Source organism: Hyperolius riggenbachi, chromosome 5 (genome assembly GCF_040937935.1).
Source record: "Hyperolius riggenbachi isolate aHypRig1 chromosome 5, aHypRig1.pri, whole genome shotgun sequence".
In the NCBI taxonomy this organism is placed as follows: Eukaryota; Metazoa; Chordata; class Amphibia; order Anura; family Hyperoliidae; genus Hyperolius; species Hyperolius riggenbachi.
This window is the reverse complement of record NC_090650.1, coordinates 24,715,310-24,732,983: the sequence shown is the minus strand read 5'-3', so window position 1 is coordinate 24,732,983 and position 17,674 is coordinate 24,715,310. Positions and strand designations below refer to the sequence as shown.

Genomic DNA, 17,674 nt, shown 5'->3' with positions numbered 1-17,674 from the left:
TCTGTCTCTTTTTTTAAAAATGCGGTTCCCATTCACTTTAACAGCAGGACATGTAAATCACCTTCTGTTAGTCCATTTTAACTCGCGCTTCGTTTTACAGTGTTTACAGGGACAGAAAAGGCTGAGTTAGCAATTTCCTCTAAGCAGGTTATAAGCTAATGGGAAAATCTGAGCGCAGGATGTGCCTGATTTCGGCTGATGTAAAGCTGAAGTGGTGGCGACAGTGAATACTGTGCTGACTCCGGCCAGAGTGTGGCTATTGTACGGCCTGAGGGTGCCAGAGGTTTTGTTTTGTCAATGGGCGCTCTGCAGTAGAATAGCCAAGCACACAGGGTTTCAGCACCAGAGAGCGCAGACATTTCAGTGCGTTCAATAAATAGAAGATTAGTAAATTTTAATAAAAAAAAAAAATACAAATAAAATGTATTAAAAAAAATAAATAAATGTTGCAGCAGTAATCAGATGCCACTAACAGAAAAGGGGGGGGGGGGGGGAGAGATTCATTTGTGTGCTGAGTTGTATGGCTTTGCAGCGAGCTGTTAAAGCTGCAGTGTGCTGAATTGTAAAAAAAATCTCCTGGTCACTATGGGGGTGTGAGCCTGTGGTCCTCAAGCGGTTAAAGAGAAACTGTAGGGAAAAGGGGAAAAAATAAATCAGTACATTGCAAAGTTAGAAGCTAAAAAATAGAAGAGAAATGGAGAAATTATTAATATTCGCCATGTAATTTGTTCATGTTGTTTGATCCACAATCATCCTGCAGGTCATCATCTTTACTACTGGAAGACATGAAAAAAAAACAGACAGCAGCAACTGCCATTATCTATAACCACACCCCCTGACAATGTGATAGGCTAAACTTACGTACACACGTCCAACTTCCACTTAGCGTTCCATTGGACCAACTGTCGTACTTGGGCCAACTTCTAGTCGTTTGTCCAACTAATAGACTTTCAAAGATACAGGCATTTGATCAGTCATTTAGTCTAGTCCATTGTTCTATCCAGTCTATTGTCCGTTATCAAGTTGGTTAAACGACATGTAAATAGGCATATCAGCCACTTTGTTGGTCAGTGTGTACATAACGTTTGAATGACTTATTGTTTGCACTTCAAGTCGTTCAAATGACCAGTTTAAACAATAATCAGGCATAAAGTTGGACGTTTGTATGCACCTTTAAAGGTCCTCTTATTTAAAGAGAAACCATGACCAAGAATTAAACTTCATCCCAATCAGTAGCTGATACCCCCTTTTACATGAGAAATCTATTCCTTTTCTCAAACGGATCATCAGGGGGCTCTGTACGGCTGATATTGTGGTGAAACCCCTCCCACAGTGTGATGTCATGAAGATGGTCCTGGCAGTTCCCTATCTGTGAACCTTGTTGCTTTGTGGGAATTGGCTGTTTACAGCTGTTTCCAACATCCAAAAAAGCAAGCAGCATCTCCTTCCACTGACATCACCTGCCAGCAGTAAAAATATCACCATGTGATAAATGTCAGAATGTAAATCGGGGACAGGAAAGATTTTACAATGGGCAAACACTGACTAAATCATTTATACATAATTATTGTAAAAATGAAGCACTTTTTTTACTACATTATTTTCACTGGAGTTCCTCTTTAATGTGTTGGTGCGCATTTTTTTTCCTCTCCATAGCAGTGCAATGTGAAAAAGTTTTCAGTTAAAACACGTACAGTGGGAACTGAGCCATAGCAAAACACGGACATTAATTTGAAAATCAGTTATCTTTCAGTTATGTTAAGTGTTTTTTTTTTTTGCTGTTATTTCCCACAATGCAATGAGGTTCACAGACAGGAAACTGTCAGGACCATGGTCCTGACATCACACTGTGGGAGGGGTTTCACCACAATATCAGCCATACAGACCTCCTGATAATCTATTCAAGAAAAGGAAAAGAGTTCTCATGGGAAAGGGGGTATCAGCTACTGATTGGGGTGAAGTTCAATCCTTGATCACAGTTCCTCTTTAAATGTGAGTGTAGTTCAGGGTATTGTTTGCACATATGACTATATAATGTTTAGGATTCCGGCTCAGTGTAAATGCCTCAGATATAACAGTCTAGGTTATTGCTGTTACTAATCATTGTCGTCACTGTCTGTTTTCTCCACAGGGAAGATCGATCTGGTGAAGTCTAAATGGGGCCTGGCTCTGGCTGCCGTGGTGACGGTCCTGAGCTCTCTGCTGATGTCAGTGGGGCTGTGCACGCTCTTCGGGCTGACTCCCACTCTCAATGGCGGGTAGGTGGCCCTTGTCGCTATGCAGAGTGTATAAATCACTGTTCTGCCATTAGACACACCTACCTGAGGAAGCTGTGCTGAGTATCCCCTTCTGTGTCTTGCAGGGAGATATTCCCTTACCTGGTGGTGGTGATCGGCCTGGAGAATGTTTTGGTGCTGACAAAGTCCGTTGTCTCCACTCCGGTAGACCTGGAAGTGAAGCTGCGGATAGCGCAAGGTGGGTGGAGCTTCTCTACGGTGTGCTGTGATTGACAGAGCAATTTTTATGTATCCACTTTATCCCCCACTACAGTATATGTATGTCCTCTGTGACTTCATCTAAGCCACGGGTCAGTAGATATACGTCTTGTAGCAGTGCTGTGCAGGATTGGGCTTGCTCCTGTGCACATTTCTGGCACTATGATGCAGCACTAATTGGTGAACGGGAATATATGTTTCCTGAGCTAATGAGATTGATTTTTACCATTACAAATACTTTTATTTTCTCATTTCATAGTGAAAAATACACTCTGTAGCATTATTTCAGAATCCTATATCTTCACTATAAAATGTGAAAGGAACATAATCTAAGTTTTGTGATAAGCAGTGAGAATAGCCCAACAAAATTTGTGTTTTTTATCTACAGTAGCACTTTTTATTTTTAAACTAGAATTGGTAAAACTAGAGAAATAATGTGTTTTTTTTCTATTTTTTTCCTTGTTTTCCCATTAAAATTCATAGAAAACAAAATTGTTTGAGGGAAAAAAAAGGCATACAATGAAAGCCTGGTTGGTCTTGAAAAAAACAATATATATTTCATTTCTGTGTCATAAGTAGGGATAAAGTTATTTCTGATTAAATAAGGATACAGCTATACTGCTCTGGTACATAAGTGGGATACAAGGTCTGGATGCGAAGTAGTTAATTTACTTACTGTAGTCTATACAAGTGCCATTGTGAATTTGGATTTAAGGTAGCCATAAATCTAGCGGTGATGGGCAGACTCGACCAAGAGACAAATCTCTCTCTGATCCAATCTGATGAGAGAAAGATCTGTCAGCTGCCCATACACCACAGGCCGATTCCTGATCAATTCCATGCTGAGATCAATTCAAAATCGGCCGTGTTACTCCGCGTCCGCCATCTTGCTGGCCCGACGCACTCCCCCTAACGTCCGCCTCCGGTGCTCGGCTTATACATGGGTGCGTGTGTGACGTCACTTTACTCTGACAACCAAGTGGGGTGCGTGTATGTACGGAACCCGGAGCCAGCGGTGTCCACGGACAGGTAATGTATACTGCACAGGGGAGGCACATTGGACATAAGGGGGGGACAGCGCCGGGGGTTCCATCACTCGGCCCGATATCACTCGCTGTGACTGCCGCGCACCCGATCTACCGCGACTGACCAACACTTTACAGCATGTCCAATCAACATACTCGACCTGAAATAGGCCATATCGTCGATCGGGAATGAACTTGGCGGCACCAATTTTCAATTGGCCATCAAGTCGATGGATGTATGGCCACCTTTAAGGGTACCTGTATATCTACTTATGTTAATGATATGTGCTGTAATCATATCTTTCCTGTGTGCAGGCCTGAGCAACGAGAGCTGGTCCATCATGAAGAATATGGCCACCGAGCTGGGGATCATTCTGATTGGCTATTTCACTCTGGTTCCAGCCATTCAGGTACGGAGACTGTAATGAGGAGCGCTTTGAGTCCTATAGGAGAAAAGCGCTATAGAAATGTTATTGTTTAATACATTGAAAACTGGGATACTTAGCCAATGCTGCCATGGGGAGTGATGTACCCAAGTGGTGCTTGGTGAATTGAGGGTAAGGATACAGATTTCTGTTCCTGCTATGAGTACACTGGAGCACATTCAGTTTTTATGTGGCTGACCCGCTGCTGTGGCCTCATCATGTGAGTAAGTGTGTGTGTGTGTGTGTATGGTGTGTGTGTGTGTGTGTGTGTGTGTGTGTGTGTATGTATGTATGTGTGTGATGTTTGTGTATGTAGGTATGTGTGTGATGTTTGTGTATGTAGGTGTGTGTGTGGTGTTTGTGTATGTAGGTGTGTGGTGTGTGTGTGTGTGTGTGTGTGTGTAGTGTGTAGTGTGTATGTAATGTGTGTATGTAATGTGTGTGTGTGTGTGTGTAGTGTTTGTGTTTAATGCGTGTGTGTGTGTGCATGTAATGTGCTTGTGTGTGTCAGTGTAGTGTGCATGTAATGTGCTTGTGTGTGTCAGTGTAGTGTGTGTGTGTAGTGTGTGTGTGTGTGTGTGTGTGCGTGTCTGTGTGTGTATTTGTCTGTCTCATCAGTGAGCATGCGGGTTCAGCAGTAGCATTCACAGTAGCATAAAGGAATCCACACTGCTATGGAGAGGTCTCGGGGTGCAGCATGTATACACCGTGGACACCAGGAACGGATGGAATGGTAACAGGTCACCTAAATTAATACACAGAGGGGACACCAGCCAGTTATGAAAAGAACTGCCAGAGATTTGGATTGTTAGCAGGGTGATGCTGCGAGTGTGAGGCAGGGGTGGGTCCGCAGATGACCAATCTTGATTGCACAATCAGACATTTTTTGCATAGGCTTTACCTGGGGGATTTGGTTGTGCAGATTTTTGGTCAGATCCATGTTTTTAAGGGGTCAGTGACCTATTGCAAATTGATTGAAGTCGCACAGTAAAATACATAATAATAATATGGTAGGACATTAGACTATGACTATGGTAGGATTAGATTGTGAGCTCCTCTGAGGACAGTCAGTGACATGACTATGTACTCTGTAATGTGCTGCAGGAGATGTCAGTGCTATATAAATACATAATAATAATATGGTAGGACATTAGACTATGACTATGGTAGGATTAGATTGTGAGCTCCTCTGTGGACAGTCAGTGACATGACTATATACTTTGTAATGTGCTGCAGAAGATGTCAGTGCTATATAAATACATAATAATAATATGGTAGGACATTAGACTGTGGCTATGGTAGGATTAGACTGTGAGCTCCTCTGAGGACAGTCAGTGACATCACTATGTACGGTATATTTTGCCTCTGAAGAAGCTGGTTTAGCCAGTGAAACAGCTGTCAGGCACCCTAGACCCCCACTGTTCTTTTTTGTACCTGCTGTCACCCAACTGGATAATAAAGGTTTTTTATGGAGGAGTGGCTCCCCGCTTTTTCCTTATTTCTTCAGTACTCTGTAAAGTGCTGCAGGAGCTGCCATATAAAAATAACAATAATAATAATGAACATAAGTACCGATAACACATGTCCGGGAAATCCCTGTGCTGTACTCGGAATCAGTGTTATCAGGACACAACCAGAGACGACACTCGTGTCCTTGTACTCAGTGACACTGAAGAGTTACACAGCTCCATACATATCTGTGCAGAGAATAATTAACTCTCCACACACTGGCATGTCCTGAAGTGAAAATAATCTTATGAGATAATGCATTGTATGTGTAGTACAGCTAAGAAATACAACATGAGTAGCACAGATATGAGTTAGGAAGAATTAGGAAACTTCAATTGTTATCTATGCAAAAGAGCTTCTCTGAGCTCTCAGACCAAGCTTGGTCAGCTACAGAGCTGTTTTCTGAAGCACTTCATACATCAAAGAAACAGTCAGAGGGCCACCTCTAGCAGATCTGCAAACGCTAGAGGTTTTTGAAGCAGATTTTCAGAGCGATCCTAGGCATGTTTAGGGCCCATTTACACTAGAAAGCAATTGCAAAAGCTGAGCGTTTTTCAGGCATTTTTTGCTAGTGATTTTGCAGCGTTTTTACATTGTACAAGGAGCGTTTGGCGTTTTCTAGCTATGGGCTGTCAATTAGGAGCTATCAACATTGAAGCGCTAATCACTCTGAATGGCTCAGAAAATGCTGCATGTAACCAGTTTGTGTTTCAGCAAATCACTAATCGAACAACAAACCCATTGATTAAACAGTGTTGCTAGCGCTTTCCAGAGATGCTGAAATCGCTAGTAAAGCGCTCTAGTGTGAATGGGCCCTTAGGCCTGGAACCAACTGAAATCAGCAAACGCGAAACGCAACCGCTAGCGTTTTGTCTGAGCGGTTTGCAAGCGGATTCATGCGCGTGTTCGGTTGCTTTTTGCAACAGTGTATTTTTTTTGCTCAGAGGTTGTGTAGCGTTTTGCGTTTCGCGTTTTTATCCTGATTGGTCCTGTGAATTATTTTTAATTTTGTTACAGTGTGCTGAACCGCAAAACGCTAGCAAAACCGCTCAGTTTAGGTTTTGCTGAGCGTTTCCGCTAGCGTTTCAATACTTTACATTGAAGTGCTAACGCTCCCAAAATGCTGCACGTCCTGCGTTTGCGTTTCTGGGAAACGCAAACGCTCCTGTGGAAGTTGCCCCATCTATTAACATTAGCCCAGCGTTTTGGCAAAGTGCTAGCGTATCGCAGCGCTGCCAAAAGCGCTCCTGTGGAAGTTGCCCCATCTATTAACATTAGCCCAGCGTTTTGGCAAAGTGCTAGCGTATCGCAGCGCTGCCAAAAGCGCTCCTGTGGAAGTTGCCCCATCTATTAACATTAGCCCAGCGTTTTGGCAAAGTGCTAGCGTATCGCAGCGCTGCCAAAACGCTGCCAAAAGCGCTCCTGTGGGTTCCAGCCCTGAAAGAGGTTTCCTAAACATTCCTAGCATTTTTTGGAGCGTTTTTTGTGTAGCATATTTTATATATTGTTACAGTAAAGCTGTTACTGAACAGCTTCTGTTACAAAAACACCTGGAAAACCGCTCTAATCTAGTATAGTTTTTCAGAGTGGCTTTCCACTTTCCTATACTTAACATTGAGGCAGAAACCTCAGAAATCTAAAAAATGCTGCAGCCCCCGAGTTTGCGTTTGTGGAAAAAACAACCCGCTCCGGTGTGCACCAGCCCATTGAAATACATTACCCAAGCGGTTTTCAAACCTCTAGCATTTTTAAAAAATGCTCAGAACCGCTCTTGGTGTGCAGCAGCCCAGAGACAGATTTAGATAAGATTTTTCTGCTTGTGTTTAAAATAAACAGTGTGGCTTGTAAGTGCAAAAATGAATGAATTATGCAATGGTGTAAAATAAAGCTATATATATATATATATATATAACATTAAAATATGAGACTCTTTTCTTTGCTACTAATGTTCTATTCATTATCCATACTACACTTCCAATTCATTATATCATAAGGTTTTTTTTTCACTTCAGTGTCACTTTAAAGAGACTCCGTAACAAAAATTGCATCCTGTTTTTTATCATCCTACAAGTTCCAAAAGCTATTCTAATGTGTTCTGGCTTACTGCAGCACGTTCTACTATCACCATCTCTGTAATAAATCAACTAATCTCTCTCTTGTCAGACTTGTCAGCCTGTGTCTGGAAGGCTGCCAAGTTCTTCAGTGTTGTGGTTCTGTGATGCATCTCCCCCTCCAGGCCCCTCTCTGCACACTGCCTGTGTATTATTTAGATTAGGGCAGCTTCTCTCTTATCTTTTACAAGCTGGATAAATCCTCCTCTGAGCTGGCTGGGCTTTCACATACTGAGGAATTACATACAGGCACAGCTATCTGCACTCTGCAGGAAGAAACAGCCTGACACTTCAGTGGAAGATAGCTGCAGGGGGAAAGAAACACACAAATGATCTCTTGAGATTCAAAAGGAAGGGTGTATACAGCCTGCTTGTGTATGGATGTATTTTCTATGTGTGGACATACTGTACATCAACCAACTTCCTGTTTTGGTGGCCATTTTGTTTGTTTATAAACAAACTTTTAAAAACTGTTTTTAACCACTTTTAATGCGGCGAGGAGCGGCGAAATTGTGACAGAGGGTAATAGGAGATGTCCCCTAACGCACTGGTATGTTTACTTTTGTGCGATTTTAACAATACAGATTCTCTTTAATACATTGTTAGTGGTGATGGTCAATGAGATGAAGAGAATGCCGGCTTGCATGCTGAGCGTATGCAGCTAATTGGGCCAATCCATATGCTGGATACACACCATGCGTTTCCGCGTCGAATGCGACCGTCGATAGGCGTCGATTCGATTATTTCCGAGCATTTCCGAACGCATTTGATGATTATTAGGTTGAATGCCATGTAAAGTATGGCAAATCGACCTAACGATCCATCGACCCGCGAATCGGACATGTCGGAAATAATCGAATCGGCGCGTATCGACGGGCGCAACGAACGCGGAAATGCATGGTGTGTATCCAGCATTACTGACAGGAAGCATATTTGATTTGCTCAGTTTCAAACTGCATATGATTTGCATTTAATTTGCATGTAAGCTGGGATTATTTGCACATCATTGGTGATTACTAGCTTAAAGTAGGATGTAGGGATTGCATTACAGTATGAGCTGGCCTAGGCCTACACAGGGATCCATAGTATGGTCAGACCTACACTATCCATACAGAGGTATGGTCATGCTGGATCCAATACCTCTGTGCATTGTCTGGTCCTCTGCTCATTACATCCACCCTCCCACCGGAGGCAGACTTGCTGTGACACTTTCTCCTTTTACTCTCCTATTCCCTCGTCTGCTCCTCCCCATTCACTCATCTTAAAGTGAATGGGAACCGCATTTAAAAAAAAATGAAGCAAATACTTACCTAAGGAGAGGGAAGGCTCTGGGTTGTATAGAGTATTTCCTCTCCTCTCCTCTCTCGGTGCTCTCTATCCTGTGCTGGCTAACCCCCCCCCCCCCCCCCCCCCCCCCGTTTTAATCCCCCGCCGAAAGGGTATTTGGAAGTCTTCGGGAGCCCTGTCCTCCCAAAAGCCGTATACTATACAGGCGTGAGCGTGCAAGAGAGCGTGCTTGCGCAGGCGCAGCACAGGGCCGCCCATCTTCAGGAGCACTAGGGCTCCCTGAAGACTTCTGAAGCCTCCTTCAGACCGGGTAAAGCAGTATTTGACTAATTTAGTCAAATACTGCTACTGGGCAAGCCAGCACCGGAACGACGGGACCAGGAGAGGAGCCGGAAGGCTCTATAGGACCCAGAGCGTTCTCTCTCTTTGGGTAAGTATCTGTCTCGTTTTTTTAAATGTGGTTTCCATTCACTTTAAAGCGGATTCGAAATGAAAAAGTTACTATAGCAAGTAACTTGTCTATATATCTTATCTTTTGGATAATTTAGATAGTTTACACAGAAAATCTATCTGCAAACAGCTTCAAAAGTTTGATTATTGCTGTGATACAATGAGGGCAGCCATGTTCTGTTTGTCACACTACACTGAGGCAAGCTGATAGCATCTCCAGCCCTCAGCCTGTAGAATATTTCACTCCCCCTCCTCCTCTCCTCTGCCTCTGAAATCTCTGGCTAGTAACCTTTTCCTTCTCCTCCTCCTGCCCAGACTGAGCTCCCATAAGCCCTTGCTACCTGGGACTGAGTGTCAAGGCTCTCTGAAAAGCTGTGGGCAAGGCTTGTTAATTTATAGAATTAGAGTATTAAAACAAAACAAAAAAAGGATTTGGCTTGAGGAATGCCCTATAAACTATATGAAAGGAACACAATTATGCAATGAGTAAAAGTTTATCTCGGATCCACTTTAAGGAGGAGGGGTAATAGAAGGGAACATAACAGCAAGCCTGCCTCTCCCTGTCTAAAAAAAAAACAATTTTAAATGAACTTGCAAAGAACAGTTTAATCTTTGGCCACAATTCACTAAGCTTATCTCCTGACTTAAATAAAAATTCTGATCTGTTTTTACTGTTATCACTTTGATTTCTCAAGTTAAGTATTCATTCCTTAAAATATTGAATTAGTCCTTAACCTCAAGACAGGATGTTAATTCATAGAACGGAATGCAAGTGATAACAACTCAAAGTGTGTGGGTAATTATCACCTGGCCTGTGCTGTCATTAAGTGGAGTGTTTGTAGAGACTGCAATGTAAAGTCGAGGATTCTAAGCTGTTTGTTTTATTTTTTCGTATTTTATACAAAAGGGGGCTCTATATAGAGAGAAACACAACAGGCACACAGGGAGGAAGTAAGACACCATCATATGTTTACAGACCCAACCACACACAGACACAGTCAGGCACAGCCACACACAGCCACAAGCAGGCACAACCATACACAGACACAGCCGCTCTCTCTCTCTCCTTCCCTGGCTGCCATACACAGGATCCTCCTGCGCGCTGGCTGTAATCATCCTGGCACAGGAGGCAGAAAGAGGGGCGGAGCTAAATCCTGCCTGCATGTGCTCCTCTCCTCCCTATCTACTGCATGTAAGAATGATTCACTTGCCTTATTATCACTAACATGATTTTAGTAAATTGTGGCGTTTGTTACACATGGAATAAGCAATGATGGATGACAGTTACTTTTGTCAGTTAGAGAGACCTTGTATTGAATCACTACATTTCTGTATGGCAGTAAATATGCAGGCTTGGGAACTTTCTCTGAAACACCTCTGAAAACACAGCACTTTATATTTGTCTATGCCAGTGATAGGATCACAGTAACATTTGGTGGTTGGTAGTGGCTGCAGATTGGAAGGATGGAGCTGATGATGTCCCTATCAGGTAGTCACATGGTGCAAGCATTCAACCCCTGACATCACTTCCTGTGTGTGTTGTGTCTTTCAGGAGTTCTGCCTGTTTGCAGTCGTCGGACTGGTGTCAGACTTTTTCCTCCAGATGTTCTTTTTTACCACCGTCCTCTCCATCGACATCCGCAGAATGGAGGTATGAGCTTCATAATACAACCCAAAGTACAACTCAGCCAGAGCACTGGATCTGTGAATACGGAATACGTCTAACACCGATGAGAAACCTGCAGCCACATGAATCATCGGGGGTGGGGGTGAATCGGTTTCAGGGGGTCACTAAAGTACTCCAAACCCCCATAATGGCCATCCTGAGTGAGTACCTGTCTGCCGAATGCTCTGAGTACTTTAGAGACCCGCAGGTAGGGTGAGAAAGTAATGCTGGGAATACACGGTTCATTTTTGAGGTGATTAGATGGCTCGATAGATAATTTCCGACATGTCCGATCTCTCTTTCGATCCTTTTGCTGCTCGATTTCTGATAGAAGTGAATGGAAAAAGATAAGAAAAACGAGTGGGAGAAAAGAAAATCGACTGCAGAATCGAGCGGCAAAAACGATCGAGAGGAGAAACGCACGGCAGAAAGGAACCGTGTATGCCCAGCATAAGTTTTAAAAATTGGGGTTGGCTTCAAAGTGTTTAACCTGCTTAGCGGTGTAGATGAGCCTGACTCATCCTTCAAAAAATTAGCTGGAATCGGTAAGGACAAGTTAGGATCATCCAGCTATTACACGTACTCACTTGCGGCGTCGATGGCTTGCGGAATCCCTTGCTGCCACCTCGCGGCTTCCCTGTGTGCGTATTCCCGTCTTTCCGGCTATCCTTCCTGTCCCTTGGCGATCACGTCCCTCTGATGACGCTGTGTGCGCCCCCTGGTGTCGGGCGTACGCAGCAGCATCACATCAGGCGGCAAATTCACTTTTTGTTTGTATTGGATTCAATCCAAACATCTGTAAGGGCCCATTCACACTTGAGCGGGAATAGCGCGATTCCCGATCACCGCAAACCGCTAGCGGTGTTTACAACCGCTTACCACATGGTTTGCTATGGCAGTTTTCTCGCTGCCGTGTACGCGGGCCTTTTGGGATTAGCAATAATTGCAAATGCCTTACATTCAGCGTTTTTGCGGCGATTCTTGAGCGATCGCGATTAGCATGTATAGAACCGCTAATCGCGATCGCTCCCAAAACGCTACAGTGTCCGGTGATTTTTCAGCGTTAATCACGGAAAAATCACTCCCACAAAACGCTAGCGGTTATCGCTAGCGTTTTGCGATTTTAGGGGTAAAAAAAGCTATGGATAGCACTACTGCCCAGCAAGTAATAAAGTAAAAAAAAAATTATAATTTTAATAAAAAATTAAAATACATTTTTTATATTATACACATGCTTGCGGACAGCTTGCAAGACCGCAACTGGCACACAGTCCACAAAAATGCTATATGCAATGTAAAGAGACACTTTTAAAAAATTGTTCTGCTTTTGGTACAAAAATCGAAGGGAATTAAATTAAGGTCTGGTTCACACTGGGGCGATTGCGCTGCACCACTAGTGCAGTGTCACCATATGAGGATGCTCTCACAGCAGCGTTTCGATTTTTAGAAAAACAAAATCTTGTTGCATGTACTATGCGCTTGTGAGTGATTCTGCTTAAAGGACACCCGAGGCAAAAATAAACTATAAACTAATGAAATAAATGATAGTATCTATCTTCCTCCTTCTAAAAATGACTTTTAAAGATATCCCACAGTTTTATTTTATGTTTAAATCTACTTTTTAAGTTGTAACTGTTTTATTGTTTTTGCTCAATGACACATTCCTTGAAGTATGCCAGAGCTAAAATCTATGAACTATTGCCCCTTTTTATCTCTTTCCTGCTCTCAGAAGCCATTTTCTGCTAGGAAAGTGTTTTATAGTTGGAATTTCTTATCAGTGAGGGTCACACTGTAGTCACTTCCTGTCTGAGTCAGGACTGAGTCAGCCACTTACATACCTGATATTTAACTTTTTCAGGCAGAGAAAGAAAAAAAAAGGAACACAGCCTAGGTATTTGTGTGCTAGGCACTGTACATACACATGTCTATCTCATCATGTCACATGTCACCTCGGGTATCCTTTAAGGAATGTGCAAAAATGCACTAATCGCTTATCGATTCCATTTTTCAGAGTGAATTAAGCCTTACTGGTATCCTGAAAGAGATGTTTTTATTGAAAGTACTGTTCCTGCTTCTTTCACAATAGTATCTATCCTCTTACTAATGCAGCTAGCTGAAACGTTTGCTGGAATTACTACCATAGCATGGTGGGATCTGTAGCTCTGCTCCTAACCCCTTCTATTACGAGTCATGCTGTCTGCTCTCCTGCCTGCAGAGTCTAGACAGCTGCTCTGCGTGTTCAGTTGCTGCGTTCGGAGAGAGGGCCTCTCTCTGTTCTGCATGCTGGTGGTTTAGTAGGATGTAAGTGTTATAGTTATGAATCGCATTGTTATGTTTGACCTTGTTGCAGCTCGCTGACCTGAACAAGAGGATGCCAGCAGAGGCCTGCATGCCACCAGCCAAGCCTGCGTCCCGCTCCACAAGATATGAGCGCCAGCAAGCCTTGCGGCCCAACACCCCTCACACCATCACCCTGCAGCCGCTCCGCAACCTGCGCCTGCCTAAAAGGCTCCGCCTCATCTACTTCTTTGCCAGGACACGGCTGGCACAGCGGGTCATCATGGTAATGCCATCCTTGTGTCAGAATTTGGGTGAAATATTTGTTTTGCTATTCTTCTTTCTTATGTCTCTATATTAGCTTAGTTGTCTCAATTGATCTCTCTCCAGCTCTATAACGGGTTAATACTATGCTTTTTATCATGTTTTCATCTCTTTTTATCCATCCTAACATTTTGTTGCTTTTCCTGTGTTGAGTATTACTGCTTACCGTGCTGTTTCTCTTCTCTAATCCCTGTAGGCTGGAACGGTTGTGTGGATTGGTATCTTGTTGTACACGGACCCTGCCGGCCTGCGTACATATATAACAACGTTTCAGGTGACCGAGCAGAGCCCTCTGGGTGGAGCTGTGGTTCCGCCTCTTCCTGTTCCTGTCTTGCCCGTCTCCGATCCCCAGAATACACTTTCCATCTTCACTACCAGCTCTGCCCAACTGCTGGAAAACCAGTCTCAGCGAGACCACCAGGATGTGCTGGAATCCTTCCGAGGAGGGCTGGATGTGAGCCCCGGGGGTTGGGTTGAGAGTCAGCCCAAGGACCAAACCAAGACCAGATATGAGACTAAAGAGGACAAAGCCCACACAGAGGTGACCTGGGGCCCCGAAGATGAGGAAACCTGGCGGAAACTGTCCTTCCGACACTGGCCGACGCTCTTCAGCTACTACAACGTTACCCTGGCCAAGAAGTGAGTGAGATTTCTGCCTGAAGTGAGAGGGATCTGGAGGCTGCCATATTTATTTTCTTCAAATCAATGCCAACTGCCAGGCAGTCCTTCTCATCCTCCACCTAAGGGTTTATTTCCACTGGGGTACTACGTCCGTTTCCGATTTGTTGACCCTCAGCACTCCAAAAACTCACAGAAAGCTGGCAGCCTGAAAAACGGCTAGATTGCAAAATAATGCAGTTGCAGTAAGGGGACATTAGCTTCCAGAATGGTTTGCATGAAAAAGCATTGTGTACTGCACCCTTTCACCAGCAATGAGGTTTTCCCATTATAGAAAGGGTTCCTACACTTCCTATACCATTCAGCAAGCAAATAAGCGAGGCACTGTCAGGTTCAGCCATTCTAGGGAACACACACATGCACATAAATCAGTCTAAGATATCCCAGGAGCAACAAACTGCACTACTTACACCATAGGCTGTACTGGCATAGGGGAAAGGACAGCTACAGCCTTCAGCCAGACCACATTGATTGCTTGTATGTACCGTATTTTTCAGACTATAAGACGCTTCTGACCATAAGACGCACCCAGGTTTAGAGGACTAAAACCGGGGAAAAAAAATATGTATATGTATGTATATATATATATATATATATATATATATATATATATTTGCTAAACCTGGTGCATCCATGCTGAAGGGGCATCTTGTGGATTATGCATTTCATGCCCTCTTGTATCTCAGGTGTCTCCCTGTGTCCTCCTCTGTTCCGTGTCCTCCTGTGTTTGCCTGTGTCCTCCTCTATGCCCTTTTGTGTCCCTTGTGTCCACTTCTATGTCCCTTTGTGTCCCCATATGTCCTCAGTTTGTCCCTGTGTCCTCTTCTGCATGGGCACAGTACAGGGAGTCCCCAACATTGTGGCGGGTTAGAGGTTTGTATTGGCAGGCGTTCACAAGTCAGGAACTCCCTGCATTTGGACTATAAGACGCAGTGACTTTTTCCCCACTTTTGGGGGAGAAAATGTAAGTCTTCTGGTCCAAAAAATATAGTAAATTGACCACTCCCCTCAGCACCTGCCTTTTCCTTAAAATCATGGTCCCCAAGCAGGAAGATCATAGCTCCTCCTTCTTTGTTTCCGATTGGTACAGAAACGAACTTCCTACAGCCGCTGGCCAAACCCACATCACAGAATGTGAGTGCAGAGAGGAGCGCTAACTCCCACCAGCTACCTGTGCATTTAGTCATTTGTGCGGCGGACGGATGTTTGCCTAAAACAAGTTTTGCCTTGATAAAGGGGCCCTACATGGCTCTGAAACGTTGGCTTTTAAATTTTCTATGAAACGATAAAGAACTTTATGGGATATGCTAGCCTTTGCCTACATCCCCTTTATTTGCTGCAGCACTCTTGAAACCTGACAAGGTTCAATCCTATTTTCGCGAACAAACTTCTGCTATATATTTGCCTCCATCTTTGATCCTTTGTCATGTGACTGTGATTGAATTGCAGGTACATCAGCATATTACCCATGATTCCTATCACCCTCTATCTATCCCCGGAGGAAGTGTCGGAGGCGCGGCACCCACACGAGGCCCAGCATTCTCATTTATTCCTGCCCCAGCGAGATGGGAGACCGGAAGAGGAAAAGCCAGCCCCTCCTCAGCCGAAGACTCAGGGCTCTGTGGACGTCACCCTGTACAAGTAAGTGGTAGTAGTACGGTGTTGACTTTTGGTGGTTCTGGATGCCCCCGAGAATCTGCAAGATGAGAGACCAGGAGCCCAATGGTGCGATATCGCTATTAGGTTGGAGATAAATTGGGGAACAAGTATACTTACAAAGGTGGGTCCATGTGACCACCGTTAGAGCCTGCGGGAGATAACCTTCCATGCTCGGCATTCAAGGACTGCCGTGCAGGTACTGGTAGGCCGCTTCCTTGACATTTTCTTAAAGTAAATCTGAAGTGAAATTTAAAACAAAAAACAGATACTCACCTAAGGAGAGGGAAGGCTCTGGGTCCTATAGAGCCTTCCCGTTCTCCTCACGGTCCCCACGTTCCAGCGCAGGATCCCCGGTTCAAATTTCCCACCACGGGAGGCTTCAGGAGCCTGAGTACTCCTGAAGATGGGTGACTCCGTATTACGCACTTGGGCTTCCGAAGACTTCCGAAACCTCGGCAGCGGCGTAGTGCAGTCCTTCACTTCATACTCCCTTTAAAACCAAAATTGGCTTCAAAGAAATGAACACTTCTAGGTAGAGGTACGTCCCGGTATCTAAGAACACACTGATAGAGGTGCCCCAGGTATGAACTGATATTACTGTCTATTTAAATAATATAATAAAACCCTAATGTCTCTGCGTCCCATGTCCGCAGAGACACTAGAGTGATGCGCGGCAAGGGATGACGGGCGGGAGCGATGGGTGTGCGTGGCGGGTGTGCGCGCCGGAAATGTGCGGGCGCATGCGTAGTGACAGACCTAGCCCGTTTTTAAACGGGCTAAGGTCACTAGTTTAATAATAGGTAAGAGGTAATGTGACCTTTCCAGATTAACAACCAATGTTTAAAGGGAGTGTCCAAGTAAAAAAACAAAAACAAAGATCCACTTACCTGGGGCTTCTTCCAGCCCGTGGCAGCCGTCCTGTGCCCTCGCTGCTGCTTCGGAGGCTCCTGGTCTTCTTCCCGGGTCAGCATCTTCTGCGCTCCACGGCGCGGGTCACGTGATCCGGTCGACGTCATCGGGACGGTACTGCGCAGGCACAGAACTACTGCGCCTGCGCGGTACAGTCCCGATGACGTCGGCCAGACCACGTGACCCGCACCATGGAGCGCAGAAGACGCCGACCCGGAACCCGAACTGGCGAGGTCGGTTGCGCCAGGGAAGAAGACCAGGAGCCTCCGGAGCTGCAGCGAGGGCACAGGACGGCTGCCACAGGCTGGAAGAAGCCCCAGGTAAGTGGATCTTTGTTTTGTTGTTTTTACTTGGATGTTTCCTTTAAGGAAAAAAACCTTTATTCAAAAAGCACATATAGACCACACGTTTCACTGCAGGCCAAGGCACTGACCTGAGGAAGCGGGCCTGCACCCGTGAAAAGCATTGTCTATATTGATTGGCTGGTGCATCGGACAGGATATTGGATAATTAGTGGGCACCTTAAAATACACCTGTAAGTTTTTAAAAACAAAAAGCTAGATACTTACCTTGGGAGAGGAATCCTCCTGAAGCTTCCTCAGTCTCCCTCCACCTTGATGTTCCAGCGCTGAGATCCCCAAAGCTTGCCGCACTGCGCCTGCACAGTGGCACAGACCCGCTCGGGGTTTGGCAGAAAAGCTGTGCCTGATCGCGTCCGTGCTTCTGCGCAAGCTGTCAGCAAGGTTTTGCAGAGGGTCTCAGCGCTGGAACGGGCCTTAGGGGGAAGCCTCTGGATTAAGGGGAGTGGCCAAATGGGCCTTACCCCTGCACCTGCCTCCATGCTTTATTGTGATGCGTT

At 44.7% G+C, this 17,674-nt stretch overlaps 1 protein-coding gene across 2 annotated transcripts in view; it reads left to right on the top strand.

Annotated features, from left to right (window-relative positions):
• SCAP (SREBF chaperone) overlaps nt 1-17,674 on the top strand; it is a 113,268-nt gene that overhangs the window by 74,638 nt on the left and 20,956 nt on the right. For both annotated transcript variants that reach the window (XM_068235191.1, XM_068235192.1), the window contains exons 8-14: nt 2,132-2,258; nt 2,363-2,475; nt 3,836-3,930; nt 10,855-10,953; nt 13,319-13,531; nt 13,766-14,208; nt 15,697-15,888. In XM_068235191.1, coding sequence (XP_068091292.1) covers nt 2,132-2,258; nt 2,363-2,475; nt 3,836-3,930; nt 10,855-10,953; nt 13,319-13,531; nt 13,766-14,208; nt 15,697-15,888 — 1,282 coding nt within the window. The remainder of the gene's footprint in view (nt 1-2,131; nt 2,259-2,362; nt 2,476-3,835; nt 3,931-10,854; nt 10,954-13,318; nt 13,532-13,765; nt 14,209-15,696; nt 15,889-17,674) is intronic.